Source organism: Mesitornis unicolor, unplaced genomic scaffold (genome assembly GCF_000695765.1).
Source record: "Mesitornis unicolor isolate BGI_N332 unplaced genomic scaffold, ASM69576v1 scaffold102, whole genome shotgun sequence".
In the NCBI taxonomy this organism is placed as follows: Eukaryota; Metazoa; Chordata; class Aves; order Mesitornithiformes; family Mesitornithidae; genus Mesitornis; species Mesitornis unicolor.
In genome coordinates, this window is record NW_010169610.1 from 31,194 (window position 1) to 50,207 (window position 19,014).

Below are 19,014 nucleotides of genomic sequence, written 5' to 3' on the forward strand. Positions count from 1 at the left end.
TGCTGACAGGGGCTTTTCCACACTTAAGCAGGAGTGTTAGTCTTGGCTGAAAAGTCTCAGTAACTGGAGGTTAAGTCACTCCATCCCAAACCTAATACCTTCAGCTGCCAGATCCCTCCTGCTATCCTTTGCTACACAGTCCATCTTTCCATCCAATACACTTGCTCCCACAAAGCCTGCCTAAAGGAGAAAGTGATGCTCCCAGTCTGAAATGTGTCCATGGCAAGGCAGGGCTCAAAGGAGACCTCCCTGGCCAGGAGAGGTAAAGATAATCTGCATGAGCTATATCGTGTCCATATCAGCTTCGCCAGGGCACAGAGCCCTTCCTCTCACTAAGAGCACAGAAGAGGTTGGGGAAATAAATCCTGGTGGAGTTAAAGAAAGTTAAAGACCTGTGTTTGGCTCCTGAGCTCCTCAAGAGAGTGCATGAATTATTGCTGTGCTGTGACAAATAGAGCTGGAGGTGTGCACTTTGTGCTGCATAAAGCTTCAGTTTAAGATGTTTTATATAACCTGAACAGTGGTGAAGCACAGAGCAACAAGGCAACATGCGGACAGTTTTTACCTTTTCTGTGGAGCAGATTTATAGCAGCAAAGGGTGAGAGGAGAGCAGTGCTGGTGTGCAGTGCAGAGGAGTCTGCGCAGCAGAACGGGAGGTGTGCTGTGTTTTGATTTAAAGACAAGAAACCAGTGACACATACCCAGTTCTTCTAAAATCACATCATGTCCACGGAGAGGAGATCAGGTTTTACAGCCACATGTTTAAAGATGTCTCTACAGTCATCTTGCCTGATGACACCCTATATCTAAGTGTCAAAAATTTTGTCTAATGTGAAAGATACTTCTAGAAGACCTGTAATGAAAGACTTTTAGGTAGTGGGATTCCAGTGCTTTTCAGTTGTGCATGAAGAGCTAACTAGAACTCAACTTCTCTCCCTTTGGTAAATAAAGGCCAAGACTTGGGTGCCACTGCTGGGTTTTGAGTGACTTGAGCTTTGTAACGCTGACTTCAGCCATTTATGGACAATTCGTGGTCGACGGACACTACCATTGCACTTCTTTCCATGGGGTGTTTCCTAGCCACTGTCCCATTCAAATGAAGCTTGTAGAAGGCCGATGTGTGTCTGTCAATCAGACAAATGTATATATACATCAGTTCAGAGTGTTTGGTAAAGGGCTCACATGCCTGTAATGTGATGCTCTGGAAATCAGTTTGATTTGTTACAGTGCTGATTTGTTTTGCAGATGGACAGATTTTGTAAATCATCTAGATGCTGTGAAACTTGAAACTGGGTATAGTTCTGACAGGGTGTTTCAGACAAAGACTCAAATGTATTTACTTTGTAGATTCACAGCTGTAGTCTGTCTGGGACAAATCGTAAGGAGCTGCATGGTTCTTGTTGTGCTACCTTTCTTGTTAAGTCTCCTGGTACTGCTCTGGACTTGATTTTAATCACTGCTGAGGATGCCTTGCTAATGAAACTGTTGAACAAGCAGACATGTGGAGAGAGATCTCCAGAACAAACAGCTCTCCTGAACTGTGGGTCATGAGAGAATGTAACTCTTGAAGGAAACCTGGAAAACTAACCTGTAAGTTTTTCTGAGGAGCCATTTCCTGGTCCTTCACTCCATTTCCCAGGTCTGTGGGCATGTATGCCATGCTAAGAGCAGCATTTCAGAGCTATTGCTTAACTGTCTGCTGTTGATACCTTGTGGGAATAGGAGTTGCCAGGTATCCATCCTTTCTCATCCTTTCCCTTAGTGGCATCAAGTGGAACTGGGTCCTTGGTGACTTCCCTTCCGTCCTTTCCTTTAGTGGCACCAAGTGGAACTGGGTCCTTGGTGACTTCCCTTGCTTGATGGAGGTTTCATTATCCCTTAAAAGCTGCATAAAAAACCCAACCCTACCCTCTCTGGTATACCTGACATGGTGAGCTGTGGTGGGGAATGGGACCACGGGCCATTCCTAGAAACAAAATCCAGTTCCTTGTAGCTTTTAGCAACACCTTTGGTCTAAAGTCTAATCCTAAACTCTAATCCTTTGGTCTAAAGTCTAAAGTGTGCACATTTATGTGTGCATGAGACCAGACAGAATGGTGTGAAATTCTTATCTGTAGATATGCTCCATAGGAACAACTATGCAATGCAGGACTATCTCATCTGGCTGTAAACAAGAAGTATTCAAGGAGCAACATAGAGCAAGGGCTGGTTAACTTCTCGGCTATTTGTTCAGCAGCTGGGTTAATTATACAGTCTGTGCTGAGCTCCCAGCTGCCACAGTTACACAGTCCTCAGCACCAGCTCAAAAATAACTGGGTTGCATCCATGTGAACCTCAGCTCTAGCAGTAACAGCAAGGATAGGACAGCGCTCACATTTAAACATCATCCCCACTGCAGAGCCCTGTGAAAAATGCAGTTTGTAACCAGCTAATGAGAATGTGAGGACTCCACATTGCTATTTTTCCCCATGCAGAAGGAGCAAAGAGTTTGTTTTTCGGCTGGTAGTCTAGCAATTTCAGTCAGGCATCCAATTATCAAGCTGGGCTCCTATCACCTACCCTGTTGGTAAGCAAAGCTGTGTGTGTGTGACAGTACCTCAGTTTTATTATGACTGTGTTGTTCCACTGATCTCCCTGGATACCTCCAGATAATTTAAGCACTAAACTATGGCTTTCAGATGAGAGAGTGAGGACCTGGAAAAGGAAGAGCATGAGCAAATGAGCTGGCTAGCTTTTTGATGGTGTTGGAGCTCGGTAGAGCTGGACTAGCTCTGCTGACAGAAGACCAACCTCAAAAGATTTGACATGGTTTAGCTGCCATGGTGGTGTTAGTTGGACTTGATCTTAGACATCTCTTCCAACCTTAATGATTCTGTGATTCTGTGATTTGGGAGTGCCTCTGGGGTGAGGCTGATGCCATCCCTGGTGTCCGCCATCAAACATTGCCATGCTCCAACCAGGCAGATCAGACACGGTTGGGTCTGCACAACCTCGCACTTCAGCTGTGTGAATTGGTTGTTTCTGTGCATTGGACTAGATCATATGCCGTGCCTGTCGCTGCATCAATGGAAAATGTAAGAAATCCCTCATTGAGTGGAGTTTCCACCTCCTGTCTTCCCAACAAACATCTTTTTCTAACTCAGTGCTCTCCTTTGCAAGGGTTTAAATTCAGTAAGCATTCTGCTTGAAGTTTTGCAAGGGTTTGGTGAACACAAAAGCCAAGAGGGGCTGGCTGTTTTCTAATGGCACTTGGAATGAGCTGTGATCAAAATCAAATTCCCTCTTCTTCAGTGCAATTTCTGGCCCTCTGCTAGTGAGCTCCTGGTCTCCCTAGTGTGTGTTTATAAAAAAGCCCTAGTGAGAGGATGGCTGGGGAAAGCATTTGCCTTTTAGCAAAGTCCTGCAGTGCTTTTGCGCAAGAAACAAGAGCTTATGGAAACTGAAAGCAGTTGCTGTGTTTGTGTTGACTGGCCGTGGTTTTCGGCTGCTGGGGGTTTCCAAAGCAAATGGAATATTAATCATCAAAGCAGGCTCCCTCCCCTGCTGTCAGTTGCTGAAAATGCTACGAAGTAAGATGGAAAGAAACATGTAATCCTTCATCATCACAGTGAGGATTTACTTGTTTATTTAGCTTCCCTGTCTGTTCCAAATGTTCTGCCAGAGAAAGCCCATCCAGGCTCCAGGAGTGCTTGACGCACATTAAAAAAAATCTAGATGTATATAGGAGATAAATCCAGCAGAAGACACTGCCTTTCCTCAAAGCACATCAGTGCAGCAGTAAGCCATAAGTCCCACTTGTACAATAAGATCTCTCGGGATGCTTTTTGTAGGAAAAAAAGGAAGGAAGGGCATCACCCTGGGCACAAATAGGCTTCCATGGTGGCTCCTCTAGACCAGAAACCTTATGGTGGGGCTGTCCTTGAGCCTCAGGCACCTCCTCTTTTTCTGCTTGGAAAATGTTGCCCAGGTATAAAAGGTTGAACTTGATGCCTCTGTAGCCAGTGAAACAGGAGAGTCGTGTTCAGAGGGTGATTCCTCCCACTGCCCTAGGAGGTGGAAATCACCCTCTTGAAGGGTGTCTTGAAGGGTGTCTCTCCCTGCAGATGTTACAAGGGAAACCGAAAGAGAGGAGCCCAGATGTGTGGCTCACTTTCAGCTGCTTAAGAGAAGGCAGCTGAATCCCCTCCCACATAACACTGTGCATTAGAAGCACAACTCCTTCACACCAAAATTAGTTGGCAGCCTTTGTAGCTGCTGTTTCTCATCCCATTCCTATTGCTGCACCTACAAAGATGAAGCAGATCAGAAATAGGAGACCATAGACATGGCAATTGCATATGACTGAGACAAGATAGACCTCTGGATCATCCCAGGATGGGGTAGCAGAGGAAGAACAATTGCCCAACATTTGGACCATCATCCAACCCAAGGGATTTGAAAATGCCCTGTGAGCTGCTCTTCTAGTGACACCTTGGGTGCAGCACATTTGAAGCTGCCTCCTTCATTTTTTTGCCTAAGAGCCACAGGCATGAGTGGATATAAAGAACTTGATGTTCCTACCAGGGACTATATTGCAATAGGTTGGTAGTGTGTAGAATGGGAGGGGCAGTTTTCAGCCAATGACTCCCTCCAAAATAACTTCTCTTAAAATTGTGGGATCTTGAATGCTCCTAGAAACTTATTTTACCCTTTAGGGTTTCTTTTGAAAGAAATCGATATAAGGAAATATTTAAGGCAACTTGGTTCTTGAAAAGACAAAACCAACCAGTTCTGTGCTTTGCAGATGCTGTCCTTATTTCACATGTAGACATGAAACCCAAAGGGCAGGCTCACCTCAAAATCTGGAGTTTCTGAAGGACTGCTAAACTGAATCAAATCTAGTTTTCCAATAGGAAGCGATACGACACAAGGAAATGGAATGAAGCTGCGTCGGGGGAAGTTCAGATTGGACATTAGGGAAAGGTTTTCCACTGAGAGGGCGGTCGGTCACTGGAACAGGCTCCCCGGGGAAGTGGTCATGGCACCAAGCCTGTCAGAGTTCAAGGAGCATCTGGACGATGCTTTTAGTCATATGGTTTAGATTTAGGTAGTCCTGCAGTGAGCAGGGAGTTGGACTCGACGATCCTTTTGGGTCCCTTCCAACTTAAGATATTCTATGATTCTATAAATAGCGACTCCCTTTGGCTTGAACTCCTGTTTCATACCAGAAATAGGGCAGCCTTTCCTCCATAAATTCGACATAGCCTCAGTGGGCTGGACAGGTCTGTCAAAACAGCTTATAAAGGTGATTGTGAATCACTAGTATCATTAAAATCTACAGTTTTGGGCTTCATCTTTTATACAGAAGTGAAAGAGAGGCTTTTAATACAAAAAATGTAAAAAGAAGTAGTACTTCAAAAAAAGCATTCTTCTTTTGAAGAACTGTGAGGTGTTTCAAGGAACACCTTGCTTTAATAAGTTTTTGTGAAAAGCTCACCTGTGCCTATTTCATATCTGCTTTCCCCTCAGCTCATGTGCTCCTCGGTCCAGAAAGCCCTGTTTGAGGAGGAGGACAGAGTGAAAAAGCTGCAACAGAAAGTGGCGACGCTGGAGAAGCGCAACAAGCAACTGCGAGATCGGGTGAAGAAAGTCAAGAGGTCTCTCCGGCAAGCCAGGAAAAACACCAGGCACATGGAGCAGATGAACCGAAAACTCAGCGAGAAACTTTCTTCTGCAGGAGGTCAAATCCCCTACATTAACTCTTTAAAACAGGAGAACTCCCATGCTACCTACCTTAAAGTATAATGCAAGGGTAAGCGTTCAGGCCAATGATAATGGCGAATTTTGCCTGCATTAGATCAGCATCTGGCCCTCACACCTTGTCTACACTGTGCTTCAAACCTTGCATGGAAAATGAATCTGAACTTGCTTTAGACACAGTGCTAGATCAAACTGGAATGTAAAAATGGGTTTGGCTGAGTGTTGGAGACACAACCCAAAGTCATGTCCTCGCTCTGACATAGGGGCAGGCTGCGATCTGTGCTTCTCCGCCCTCACCTCCCTCCACGTCCATCACCATTTTTAGGTTGTCTTTGATGAAAATGCCAGTTCAGCCCCATGGGCCATTGCAGGTGCTTGACACAGGAGCTCTTCTTTGGGAAGATCTGGTGCCAACTTTTACCTTCTCTACATGGGCTGGGCAAGCCAGGCCAGGGGGATATGTGGAGATGGATGCTGTGGGAAGGATGCAGGCATGAATGCTCTTTGCTCCATCATCACCCCCAAGCCCTCATCCTCCCTTAAGCTTTACTGAAGTCTACATCCAGTGTCTGAACAAAGACTATGTCTGGGAAACATAGTCAGTTTGGGCCTCTCATCAAAATTAAGTATAGATGTGTCCAGATTATCTTAAGACTGTTTCTAAATATCCCTAAATATTCTAAATACAATATCTAATATTTTTTATTTTCCAGGAAGTGCCTCAAGGGTCTCATTAACTCCCTCAGGTGACTTTATCATGGTCCACTTAACAGGGTTGGAAACCACATCATTTTGGGACTGTGTCTAGGATCTAATCCAGCTCCAGCAATCAGAAATGGACTTAGCCTGACTATTAATGGGTGCTGGATCAGGCCTGGCAGACAATTTCAGATCCCATTTTCATTCAGGTTGAATTTACAGTGTAGACAAGGCTTCAAGTTTTGAAATCACTGTTTGAGGTAAAATGGAGGTTGCTGGGCAGCCTCACTTAGTTACACTTAGATACTGTAGACACCACATCAATATCAACAGGGCATTAAAAATTAAGGTAGTTTATATATGTATATATTTTAAAATCCTATAGAAAATATTTTTATTACACATTTGATATAGTCTAATTTCTTAAAATATGAAGTAAATCCCATTTCTTGGTTATCTCATTTTAAAAAGTCCATCATGTCCTTTATTAGACAATTACAAACTGACTTCTGCTCAAACAGCATAGGTTAAGGCATCAGTATTCATGTCTGATTACACTGTCAGTCATGTTAATGTACAAGATCATGTCTTAGGTCTTGGTACACAACCAACCTTCCTTCATAACAGGGCACCATAAGGAGAGAAAGGTAGAAGAAGAGGTTTTGTGTTTTTCTTCCCTTCTCAAAATAGTTTTTCTTACTCCAAGCATAAGATAAGCTTCATGCTTTTCGACAGGGGCAGCTGGCCCTTGCCCAGCCCCAGTCAGCACTGACGATCCACCAGGGCTAAACCCCATTTGTACAAGGTGGACTGACCCAGATGATCTTTAACATAGAGGTGGGGCCCTCAGAAATAGCACTCTGCAAACCACTGTTCAGCTCCTAACTCTCCACACTTCACCAGATCACTGCATGGTCTCCACACTGTGTCTCAGCACTCAAAAATTGAGTATATCCAGGCCACAGCCACCCTGGACCACGCTTTAACTATCCCGGTGCTAGGAAAATCCCATATCGGCTTTCAACCAGGAGCTTCAGTCCAAGCTGAACTCAGAAGTTCAGCCTTGTGTTGGCTCCCAGGATGCTGCTGAGTTTAATTACCTTCTGGTTTTGCTCCTTTTGGAAATAGAGCTGCTTTCCCCTCCTCCTCCTTGAAATAATATTGGCATTTCTTAAGATTCTGACTCCTCCACAAGCTCCACTGGTTTCAAAGACTTTGCCTACCAAATCAGCACAATTTGAGTTGTTTTGTGCTGTAGTCAGCAATGTTGTTTCTGAGAATTACTACAGACCTCAGGCTTCCCTAGAAGCCATCAGGAGATTTTAACTCAAGAACTGAAATCCATAGGAAAGTAAGTAATTTTTTGGTGGGTTATTTCTCATTTCTAAACTGCTGTTTAAATAAAGTAACTGGTTTTCCTGGTCCAGGTATTAAAAGCTTGTGTTTTAATTTTTTATTAATAAAAATATTCCTTCTGTTATCCATTCATGCTTTATAAATGTTTGTATAAAGCTGAGAAAGTATAGTTAATATAGCTACATCTTTGCTATTCTTAAAAATTTTCCAAACACAGTGTTGAAAAGCTTTCTTCTTTGGTTTAATATTTTTGTATCTTTATGAAAAGATTGGAATCTTCTTCCTACTTCCCCCTTTTCTTTAGCTTTAAAAAAAATTAAACCATTTTCTTCTCCTTGTCAGTTTTGTGATAATTTTGTTACTTTGCAAAAAAAAAAATGAAAACCAAAGCCCCAAAATGCAAAATCCAAATGCAACCCAAAAATGTCTCCTCTGGGTGCAAAATCAAAAAAGGTTTTTTCCCTGTGAGTTTTTTTCCTTTCGTTTCTGGTTGGTTTGGATCATTTCCAGAGATAAGGACCAGCACTCAGATCAGATCACAAGTTCCTCCTCTCAACAAGTTACAGGGACTGTAAAGCTCAAATAATAATTCTGTTAAAGTGTCACAATTAATTGCCTGTCCCTGATGGTGACAGTATCCAGAGAGTAACCAGGGAGGCTGTACGGGCAGGAAACACGAGTGTGAAGAGGAATTCGGGTTACGTCCATCCAGGTTGGTATCCATCACACAGGGCTTGACACAGACACTAATTTTTAGACCCACTCTGTAGGTATTTCAAGGACCAGCTAATCTGGAAGCTGACAAAAAGGGCAAAATTTCCTGCCATTTCCCAAATTAATGTATGTTCCTCTTGAAGAGCTATGCAGGAGAGACTGGGGTGCTGAAGTGCAGAGGAAGTTGGCATAGCCGGGTGCATTGGCAAGGGATGGCATAGAGACCCAAAAAACATCCTGGGTAAAACAAAAAGAAAAAAATAAAGAAAAAAAGAAAGCAGAAGTGTTCAAATGAGGAAAGCAATTCGTTAGAAACAACACCAAATGCAGCAGCCCCTCTGTGAGAAGTTCAACGATGCTTTACAAATTAATAACATTTGCAAACACATCAGGAGCTCAGAGACTGCCAAAACGTCTGCAGGGCCAGTGCTAGGGGTTCCCATGGCAGATGAAGCCAGAACTGGGGGCAAGGAGGGGCTTTTCAGGATTTGTGCTCACTGTGGAGGAATTTAGGGATGTTCTGTGGCTGAATCAATTTTTTCTGAGGTACCCAGAGGAAGAAGTGAAGGAGGAAAATGAACAGTAAACAAATTGCAAGAACAGCGAGCAAATGGGCATGAACAGTAACAAAGAATAGAGTCAGCTGAGTGATGCTGAGTGACTGATGGCAGCAAAAATAAATGAAATGCAATGTAGGCAATGTTCAAAAAATAATAATGAGGAGAAAGAAAAACAGTCCTATCTTATCACATGAAATTAGATTCTCAGAGCTGGTATTAGCCAGTTAATTTAATTGCACAGAGTTAGTAGTCTATTAGTCAAGCAATTGGATCAATCTAGTGCCATGAAAATAGAGAGGTTACACCATATCCTTCTATGAAAACATTGGCTCAACACTTACCTGCAATGAAAAAGGTAGGTGAAGTGGTAGAAATTGTAGGTAAAGGGCTATGGACGATCACGACATTGCTAATGCCTACTTCTGGGATGCACTGTGCACTTATTCCCTATCTCAAAAAAAGTGTCTAGTAGGAAATGTATAGTGAGAGGTAACAAGGAAAACCCAAAACACAGAGTAGCTGCATATGATGAGAAATGACATTTTCCAGGTCTTTGGGCTGGAGAAGAGATGAACTGAGAGAGGAAAATGACAGAGGACAGCAGGAGAGGGGAAATCTTTGAATTTTCCTCTTTTCACCATCACCACCACATGCCTCTGTTGTGCTGCTTCAGTTACTGGTTAAACTTTTGCAAGGTTTGTGTGTCTCACCAGAGCTGAAGTGGATACTTTGGACACTGATCTGTATCCAGAAAGCATCTTCTGTGCTTAGACTTTACAATAAGACAAAGGGGTCTTTTTCAAAGTGGATGTGTATAGAGCAGAGTGCGTCAAATAAGCATTATTATTTTCTCTTAAATCCCAAGCATCATTGTGATTTGACAACCCTACATGGGTAGCACATGAAGAACCATATAGTAAAGGAGGATTTTTGGGGACCAGACAATGTTAGCAGCTTTCTTTGCTTCTTGACACTGAAACTGATGAGAAGAGAATGACTTCCAAGTGTTTGAACAATAATTTAAGGAAATGTCTGTGTTATTCTGGTTGGGTTTTAGCAGAAGGGGTTTATGGAACAGACGAGCACATCGGTGTTTCAGAGCTGTATCAGTAAAGTCCATTTCTAATACGCAAAACTTCTTGCCAAAATAGGTAATCTCTGATTAATGAGGCAAAGGAGCCCAAATTAATTTCTACAAGTAGGAGAAAAGACATAAAGGGAAAACTGTGGAGAGCAGATAAAACCTACAAGGTATGTCATTCTTTCTTTTAATAAATCCAAGTAATTGCAAGGAAATTTCATTTTCCTCCCCATTTAACCCCAATTATTTTCATTTAATCACAGAATTGTTGCTATTTCCCTCCAAACCTGACTGCTTTGCATGTGAAACTTCGTTTCCAGCCTGTGCTTGGGTTTAGGCATGTTCCTAATCCCCTAAAACAAACACAGTGAGCAGGACAGCACGTCCCAGAGTTCGTGGCACTGTTGTTGGCTCTGGTTGCATTGGCTGTGTGGAAAATCAGGCCAAGTCACCCCAACAGGGATTTCCCATGTGGCATAATGGGAATGCTCGGGAAGGCAGGCACAATGCAGATGTAGCAGGGCAGGAGCAATGCTGTCTTTCCAAGGAAACATATTTTGGTGGGTCAAGATTTGACCGACACGGTCAGTTTTCCATTAGATGGGCTTGGTGGCATCATGAGGTGCCTGATGGTTTCTGTTCATGAAAGCATCTCAGCAGTTGATTGCTGCTTTAGTTAATGTCAGTGGTTCACATTGGCATCTGCAACCTCTGGTTGTCTGCCTCATAAATAGTTTTTTTTTCCTTTTTACTGAAATTTTTCACAAACAAGGAGCTATTTCTCAGAACAAGATGATGGTGGTGGGGAATAATTGTTTTGCAACATTAAAATATTACCAGCAGAGTGACATTTTCTTTGTCAGACTCTCACTTTGGATTCATGACAAAATTTGCCAAAAGTCTTTTCATATCGTTATACCCCCTGCCCCAGAAAAATCCTTCCAGCAGGAAGCCTTTGAAATATTTCGTTTCTGCAATGCATGCATGCTCAGCAAAGCCTTCACTGTGCTTCATGGTTAAAACCACAGCAAATGCCCTAAATGAACATTCCTGAGCTTGTCTTGGTTCTTCATCCCAACCAGACAGTTGATCTGCCAAAGACAGAAGCACAGCCAGCCATTACAGAACAGATAAAAACAGATTTTTATTGTATCTCCAGCTCCAGAATGTGTCCATATTGCCCTGGGGCTGGGCCATATGCTCAGGGAGGTCACAGTCTGCATCCAGGGAGGTGCCATAAGGACCAGGGTCCTTCGATAAGCTCAGGAGGGAGATGAGGAGAACCTACAGGAGAGACACTGAAGCTGGAGCACTCACAGGGCCAGAGTTGTTCTTACTGAGGTGGCTGCCAGGGCCTAGATGGGAGTCCTGGAAGAGTCATTTGCTATGCGCTGTCCATCGGAAGACTGCATAGGGAGCCTATAGGCCTCCACTGGTGAGGATTTGGTTATGTCAGTGACATTTCAGTGGGGTGAGATGAGGAATTGGTTTGCTTAAAAACCAGACCTGCAGAGGACAGGCGGGGGGTGAGTGCCTGGTGACGGTGCAGCGAGGTGTGGGATGATGCAGGCAGCGCAATGCAGGGATTGAGCAACAGCCAGAGCATTGAGGCTGCTCCCTCCAAGCTGAGGCCCCAGCTGGAGTAGTGTTCATCTCTGGGGCCTCCAACATAAGAAAGACATGGACCTGCTTGAGAGGGTCCAAAGGAGGGCCATGAAAATGATCAGGGTGCTGAAGCACTTCTTCTATGAGGACAGGCTGAGAGAGTTGTGTTTGTTCAGCCTGGAGAAGAGAAGGCTCCAGGGAGACCTTACAGCAGCCTTCCAGTACTTAAAGGGGACCTAGAAGAAAGATAGGAAGGAATTTGTTTACTATTCATTCCCTCCAAACCTCTCACTTCTCTAGAAGAGTGTCCAAACACCAGGCATGGCTGCAGTTTCAAAGTTTAACTCTGAACTACTGAGAAAAAGCAGTAGCTTTGATGAGAATAGACCCGAGATGCTGTGTTAGCAGCACAAGTGTACTGGTGAGGAAGGAAAATCCTCTAACCACAAACTAGGCAGAGGTTTGGGCTCAGCTGGTTCTGTGCCCACAAACCTGTCCACAAATACTACCAGAAAACCACATATTAGCTCAGGCATGTGGGTGTATGGCCTCCAACACGCTTGACTCATCTGGCCAGCAAGGAAGGCAGTCGGACCCATCAGGTTGTTCTGCAGCCATTCATGTTGACATGCTCCTTGAATTCCCCAAACCAAGGTCCAGAGTGGATTTTATCATGCCATGTTTTGCTGGAAAAAAAAAAAAGCGTTTAACCCCAGTTGCACTTTCGGTTACCTGCATCTGAGACTAGTTGGGAACTGAATGGAAAGTCTCTTACAAATACAAATCTTTCTGAGTGTCATACAGGCAATTGCTGACTGTACCCTCTGAAAGTCAGATTTATCAGCATCCTGCCTTCCAGAGCAAGTCACCCAGCAACTGGCCACCTCAATGAACACGATGAAGTCAAAAGCACCCTTTCACACACACAAGGGTGGACAAGCCCTGCAAGCAGATGGAGGAAAGTGGCCAGGGCCAGTGCTGAGAGATAGGGTTCTGCTTCAAATGAACTCCCTCTTCCTTTCCACCAAAGTTCTCTGAGTGTTTTGCAGCCAGAATTTACATTGCAGCAGCTCACAGATCTGATAACTTCTCAGCTGCTGCCATGTTCTCCTATGGCACCCTTCCTCCACCACCCTTCCCCTGGGAGAGATCTGCTCTGCTAACATCAGCCCACACTGAGTACTCTGCCTTGTGAATGTCGGGACACATCATCATGTCCAGGCACCACCTCCCCTCCCATTGCTCTTCAAACACTGAGCTGGCTTCAAAAGGACCCTGCCAGTGTGTTGCTTGGTGCCCTCTCTTACCAGGAGAGAGGGATTATTAGTGTGTCCTTCTCAGACATGAAAAAATTGAGGCATTTTGTACTTGGGTGTGTTTGGCCCCATTCCCACCAAATTTGGCCCTGACTGTGTCCCTGGTATTTCAGGAGATCTTGAGTTGGCTGGTAGAGCTCACAAGAGGCCAGGCCTTGCCTGCGTTTGCTTTCACCAGCTTACCTGCAGTTTGGCAATGACCTCTGTGGGAGAGACAGCCTCTGTCAGATGGCTGGGAGATGCACAGCTCCAGCTTTAGCTCCAGGTAAAGCACCAGCATGGACAGCAATGAAGAAGTGATAACTTCTGTGGTGGGAGCGACCCAGGCAATCTTGCTGCTGACCTGAAGGCATTGCTTTTGGGTGGCAACTTGGCAGCAGAGGTGAGCTCAACCCATCTCTGTCAGCGTCCAGAGCACGCAAAGCAGCCTGGCTCCTTTTCTCCACTTCTAATTGCTCTTACAGACTCTTGGGATATTTTCTGCAAGAAAGGCAGTCAAAAGGAAACCCAAAACCACATGGTTTTGGAGGGCCACCAGCTGCCAAAGCGCAGCCCATAGATCACAGTCTGGGAACAACTGCAACAAAATGCTTCACCTTTCCACTGACTATGGTGAGTCCCTAAAATGCTTTAAGCAAGGCTTTGCATGATCCCTTTCCACCCAAAGTCAGGTAAAGGCACCAAGACACACATAAATCACTTCACTCATATGGCAGTTTAATGACAGGTCTGCATAAGAAAATTCAGTGATGCTCAACTTTTCCCCCCTGCTCCAGTTTCTAAAATTGCCAGTTGCTCAAGTGGGACAGGGAGGGGAGATGCCAGCACATCAATGACAGATGTAGCTCTTTTCAGAGGATGAATTGGGAGCGAAAATTTGGATCATTTATGCACACAGGAACACACCTAGCTGAACAAAAGGGTTCAGACAAATGTACTCTTGGCTGGAGCAAAGCCCAAGGAAACCTCTTCCGCTCCTCAGCATCAAGAGCTCTTTCGACAGCCCCCAGCTATTGAAAGTTTTTGCACAGTCCCCACATAGAACCCAGGTCCTTCCCTTGGCTGTCATGATTTGGCACTTGTGATGTGCTCAGGCTGGTGGCAGGGGGCAAACTGGAGAATCCTTCATGGTAGGAACCACGGGGATGCCATCCCTTTTCTGTGGCCACGCACAGAGGATGACAAGCGCTTGGACAGGCAAGCCACCACCTGCAGCACATCCCCCAGCAGCTCTCCCAGTGCTCCCCATACAAGCAGGGACTGGAAACTCTGTGCTTTTTCTCAGTGTTTCCTCATGGAGTAGACATACGTTATGGAGAGCAGAGAGGATTTTTGACACTTCTTTTTTCCTATTCTGCTCTGTTTACTCTAGCAGATAGGCCATAATCCAAACCGTAATTTTAACAGGACTCAGTCAAATAATTTCTCTGAAGTTTATAAGTATCTGCCCTGTCATCTGCTCTGTTCCCCCCGCCCATGCACACACTGCACAGGCTCCAAAGGAAATGTTTGCTTCTGCCAGGGCTTTGCTCAGCTGAGTCAGCGCTGGAGCCCACACACTCAGGATTTTCCTTTCAGCCTGCAGCCTCCCTGGCAGCCCTGGAAGCTGGGAGCAGGTCTTTCAGCTGCTGCTGCCTCAGCAAATCAAATCTGCTCCATGGGTATGAGACCTCGGGCAGAAAAAAATGGCAGCAGAGGAGTTTCATTAGCTTCCCGCAGAGCAACAGGGGAGCTTGTGGGTTGTCTCAGGGTTTTGTAGAGTAGGAGGGGAGCAGCAGCCTGATTGAAAATATTTCCGATTATTCATAGAATCACAGAATGTTTTGGGTTGGAAGGGACCTTAGAGATCGCCTAATTCCAGCCCCCTTGCCATGGTCAGGTACATCTTTCACTAGATGTCATTGCTCAAACCCCCATCCAACCTGGCCTTGAACACTGCCAGGGAGGGGACATCCACAACTTCTCTAGGCAACCTGTGCCAGTGTCTCGCCATGCTCACAGTAAAGAATTTATTCCTAGTATCTAGTCTAAATCTACCCTCTTTCAGTTTAAAGTCATTACCCCTTGTCTTATCACTACACTCCCTGATAAAAAGTTCCTTCCTATCTTTCTTCTAGGTCCCCTTTAAGTACTGGAAGGCTGCTGTAAGGTCTCCCTGGAGCCTTCTCTTCTCCAGGCTGAACAAACACAACTCTCTCAGCCTGTCCTCATAGAAGAAGTGCTTCAGCACCCTGATCATTTTCATGGCCCTCCTTTGGACCCTCTCAAGCAGGTCCATGTCTTTCTTATGTTGGAGGCCCCAGAGATGAACACTACTCCAGGTGGGGCCTCAGGAAAGCTGAGTAGAGGAGGAGAATCACCTCCCTCAACCTGTTGGTCATGCTTCTTTTAATCTTCACGGCCCAATTTCTTCATCTCTTTCTCACTCAGGAGATAAAGGTGGGTCCGATGGGCAGTGATGCTCCTGTGGGGTCACTGGTTGCTTGAGCAGAGGAGAGAGGGACCCTTGCAATGAGCTGTGCCAAGGCACACAAGGGATGGGCTGGACCAGCTGAGAAGGGAGGAGGGAAGCGCAGAGCAGCAGATTGTCCCAACCACTTATTTATGTCTCTGATGACATTTCAGTTCCACTTCTGCCCAGAGAAAAGGAGAGAGCCTCAAAGGCAAAAGGGATTTATTTGATCTACCATGCCAGTAAAACCCAGGCAGACAACGGGGAGGAGGAGATGCCTGATCTCTGCTCACTGAGGACAAACACATGACTGCATTGCGAAGGTGTGCTCGCCTGAACTGTTCTCATGCATTTCCATGGGAACGGGGCAACTGTTTTGGTTTCTTCTTTTTAATATTTCTTTTATGATTATTTCTAAAATACCCTGCTAGCTGGAGACTTGGCCTCAAGAGATAAGGAAGAGGAAATGTCACAGACTGTTGTCAAGAAATTATTTTTCCCATTTCTTGATGCCAGGAAAAGCAGCTCTGGCTAGAGGAAAACAGATCATGGGTTATGCTCTCTTCAAATAATTTGTTTCAGAGATGTTAGAAATTGCAATATGCACCAATAGGTATAGCATGTTAGCTGGAAGCTGGCGGCAACAAAAACCTTTTCTGTAGTAAAAGAAAATATCTTATAACCTGATCTCTCTTCTCTTGCGCATATATAGGTGATCCAGAGTAGTTGTAGGATTGCAATCTATTCTTCTTCACATACGCAAAATGAGGGCTTCATTTTGCTCCCCAAGGACACAAGATGAAGATCTAATTCCTGCCTTAAGAAATGTATCTTACAATTGCAGCTGGACTCAACACTGCTTGCCAGGAGAGTAGGACAGCTGTGATTTTGCAGCACTTCCAGTAGCCATATTTACACTGTTCAGGTTGAAAGTTTCTGTGCTGGTGCTGGTCTCTGTCTCAGTGCATGGAAAAAACCAGTTTCCAAACTATCAACCATCCCTGGGGCTCTCTACAGCTGAAAAACATTTTATTTTTCTGTAAATTCATTTGCTGATTTTTTTTTCTCTCACCATCTTCAGAACAGAGAGCAGGAGTCTGATGAGAACATTTTTATATTTTCTATTATTTCTGTGGAAAATCCACCCAAATTCAGGCAGGTTCTAATGAATGGTCCAGAGCTCCTCAGCTGCAGACACTTAGACAAGTCTCCCACTTAATCCGCTTCCCTGGCCCAGTCTCATGGACCACACCAGTACTGGCCAGCGGTGAGGTCCTCCACGTTGTACCACAGCCAGGTATTGCTCCATATAGAGCAGTATGATGGTCCAAGTGCCACTTGCTAAGAGTCTCTGTCAGAAAGCACTGTCTGTCATTTCATCCTCACGTCACCAGGGAAGCCCATCCTGTGGCTCTGTTGGTTGAGATGCTCCCTGATAATCCTTGTCCCTCCCACAAACAGATGACAGTGGCACCAAACACAAGCCACCATCCAACCAGTGCCACAGCCACGCTGTACTTGCCCTTAATCTGCCTGTCACAAAACAGGGCTGTGAGCTGGAGCGTGGCTGAGATGAAATAAATCAATCCATCCCCTCCAGCAAGGAGGGAGCTGCTGGATGGGGTGGCAGGAGGACACTGAAAGGTGATGTCAACAAAGTGGACAGATTGGTAAGAGCAGTTTGGGAGAATCATCTTTAAACCCCCCATGACAGATGTCTCCAATGAAGCACTTGGATCTGATTTGTCAAGACAAGGTCCTGAGCATCAGGCAGACATCGTGAACGTCCTGAGCATCAGTCAAACATCATGAGTATACCAAATCCATCCAAAACCCAGAATCACACACAATCCTCACCTTACATACACCTCATCTCCATCAGGCAACAATGATATTGCCTCTCTGTGCCTCATTGCAACAGCATTTGCCACCTTGATCTCTGGGAATGGCACATGCTGAGCTGCTGAGCACACTGAGGGATGCATAATATATGATATAATAATAAAATCTTACATTTCCACCATTCCTTCAGCCCTCCATTACATAGTCATCAAGTGTAATGTCTGGTTTTAATACATAACTTAATATGCAGTTTAGCACATGATTATGCACACATGAACCAGGTTCAGTACCTTCCTCAGCACCCATCCTTGGGTCACCAAGGTGACAAGAGAAAGGACCCTCTACCCAAACCTGGACCAAAACACAGCCAGGAGCACAAAGCTTCCAGGAAGAGGAACAGAGCTTTGAAGCTCAGTGGCACCAGCACTGACCAAAGCAGTGGGGAGCCTTCATGCCGAAGTCTGTTTCAGGTGCTCATCTTGTGGTTTTGCCCAAGAGCAATTTAATATTAAAGGGAATGATCAACACCCAGGCCCAGGACTGGCAGCTTCCAGGTGAGTGCACATATTCAGACGAAAATCCTGAAGGTGCCAGACCTGGAGGATAACAGACACTGATGTGCTGCAACACGCATGAATGCTTCAGCAGGTATCTATGCTCAGGGTGTGTTGGACAAGCATAGGCAACAGATACCCAACCTGCTAAGATACAGCCTGAGGCAGAAGACATCAGCACCATTAATGAGATGTTTGACATTTGCCAGGAGCCTTCACAGCCTCTGCACAATTATGCAGGTGAGTTTAAGGAGGAGAGAATACATTGATAGTGGCTTGACATGGACCTGTTGAACCTTAAATGATGGCTGCAGGGACTGCTCTCCTTGCAGCCACGTGGCTCGTACGGGGTCAGGGTATCTGGGGAAGGAAACTATTTCCATGCACTCCCTTGCACTGAATCCACCTGCTCCATGCTTACGCAGGCAGCGGTCCTTCACACATCCAGCAAAGCCTTGCCAGTGTCAAAGCAAATGCTGCCGAGGAATGCTCCTCCTATGCTTCAGCTTGCTCCCATTTCCCCTTGTCCTGTCATTTGACATCACAGAGTCCAAACTATGCCTTGGACTGGAGGTGCTCCTTGCTGTGCAGGTGAACCCACAGCTGCAGAGCATCTTTGCTGCATGACCAGCCCCAGGATGTCAGGCAATAGGCAACTGCCCAAACCCTCAGACATCTCTTGCTTGGCCCCATCCTTGAGATTGCAACCATGCAAGTCCATCCGTGCAGCTATGTATCAATCATACAACACCCAGGTCCCTCCCCAGATTCAGCCAGCACAGATGCTGTTTGCTACAAGAGGTCAGCCATCATTTCAACTACTGCAGTCAGGGAGAAAAAGCGAGTCTATCCTTTCCTCATTTGTTTACACAGCTCCCAGATAACATTCAGCAAGGCATGAAATCTACCAGACAAAGGTAGTAAATATGAAACCATCCTGCAGTAGACACAGACCTTGTCCACTTCATGTTTTGTTGGCTTTGCAAATATAACATATCTTATATCTTTCTGATCTGGAGGGTCTGGCTTTGTAGGAGGCTTTTTTGTATTAGCTGCAACTGTCCTAAAATGCACATTGTGAGTTCAGATGTAGCCC

General features: G+C 45.2%; 1 protein-coding gene across 1 annotated transcript in view; it reads left to right on the plus strand.

Moving 5' to 3' along the window:
• The window catches only part of CCDC3 (coiled-coil domain containing 3), a 36,274-nt gene extending 30,490 nt beyond the window's left edge, over positions 1-5,784 (plus strand). Inside the window, exon 2 of the mRNA XM_010179376.1 lies at positions 5,509-5,784. Within this exon, the coding sequence (XP_010177678.1) occupies positions 5,509-5,784 (276 nt within the window). The remainder of the gene's footprint in view (positions 1-5,508) is intronic.
• The last annotated feature ends 13,230 nt before the right edge of the window (positions 5,785-19,014 follow it).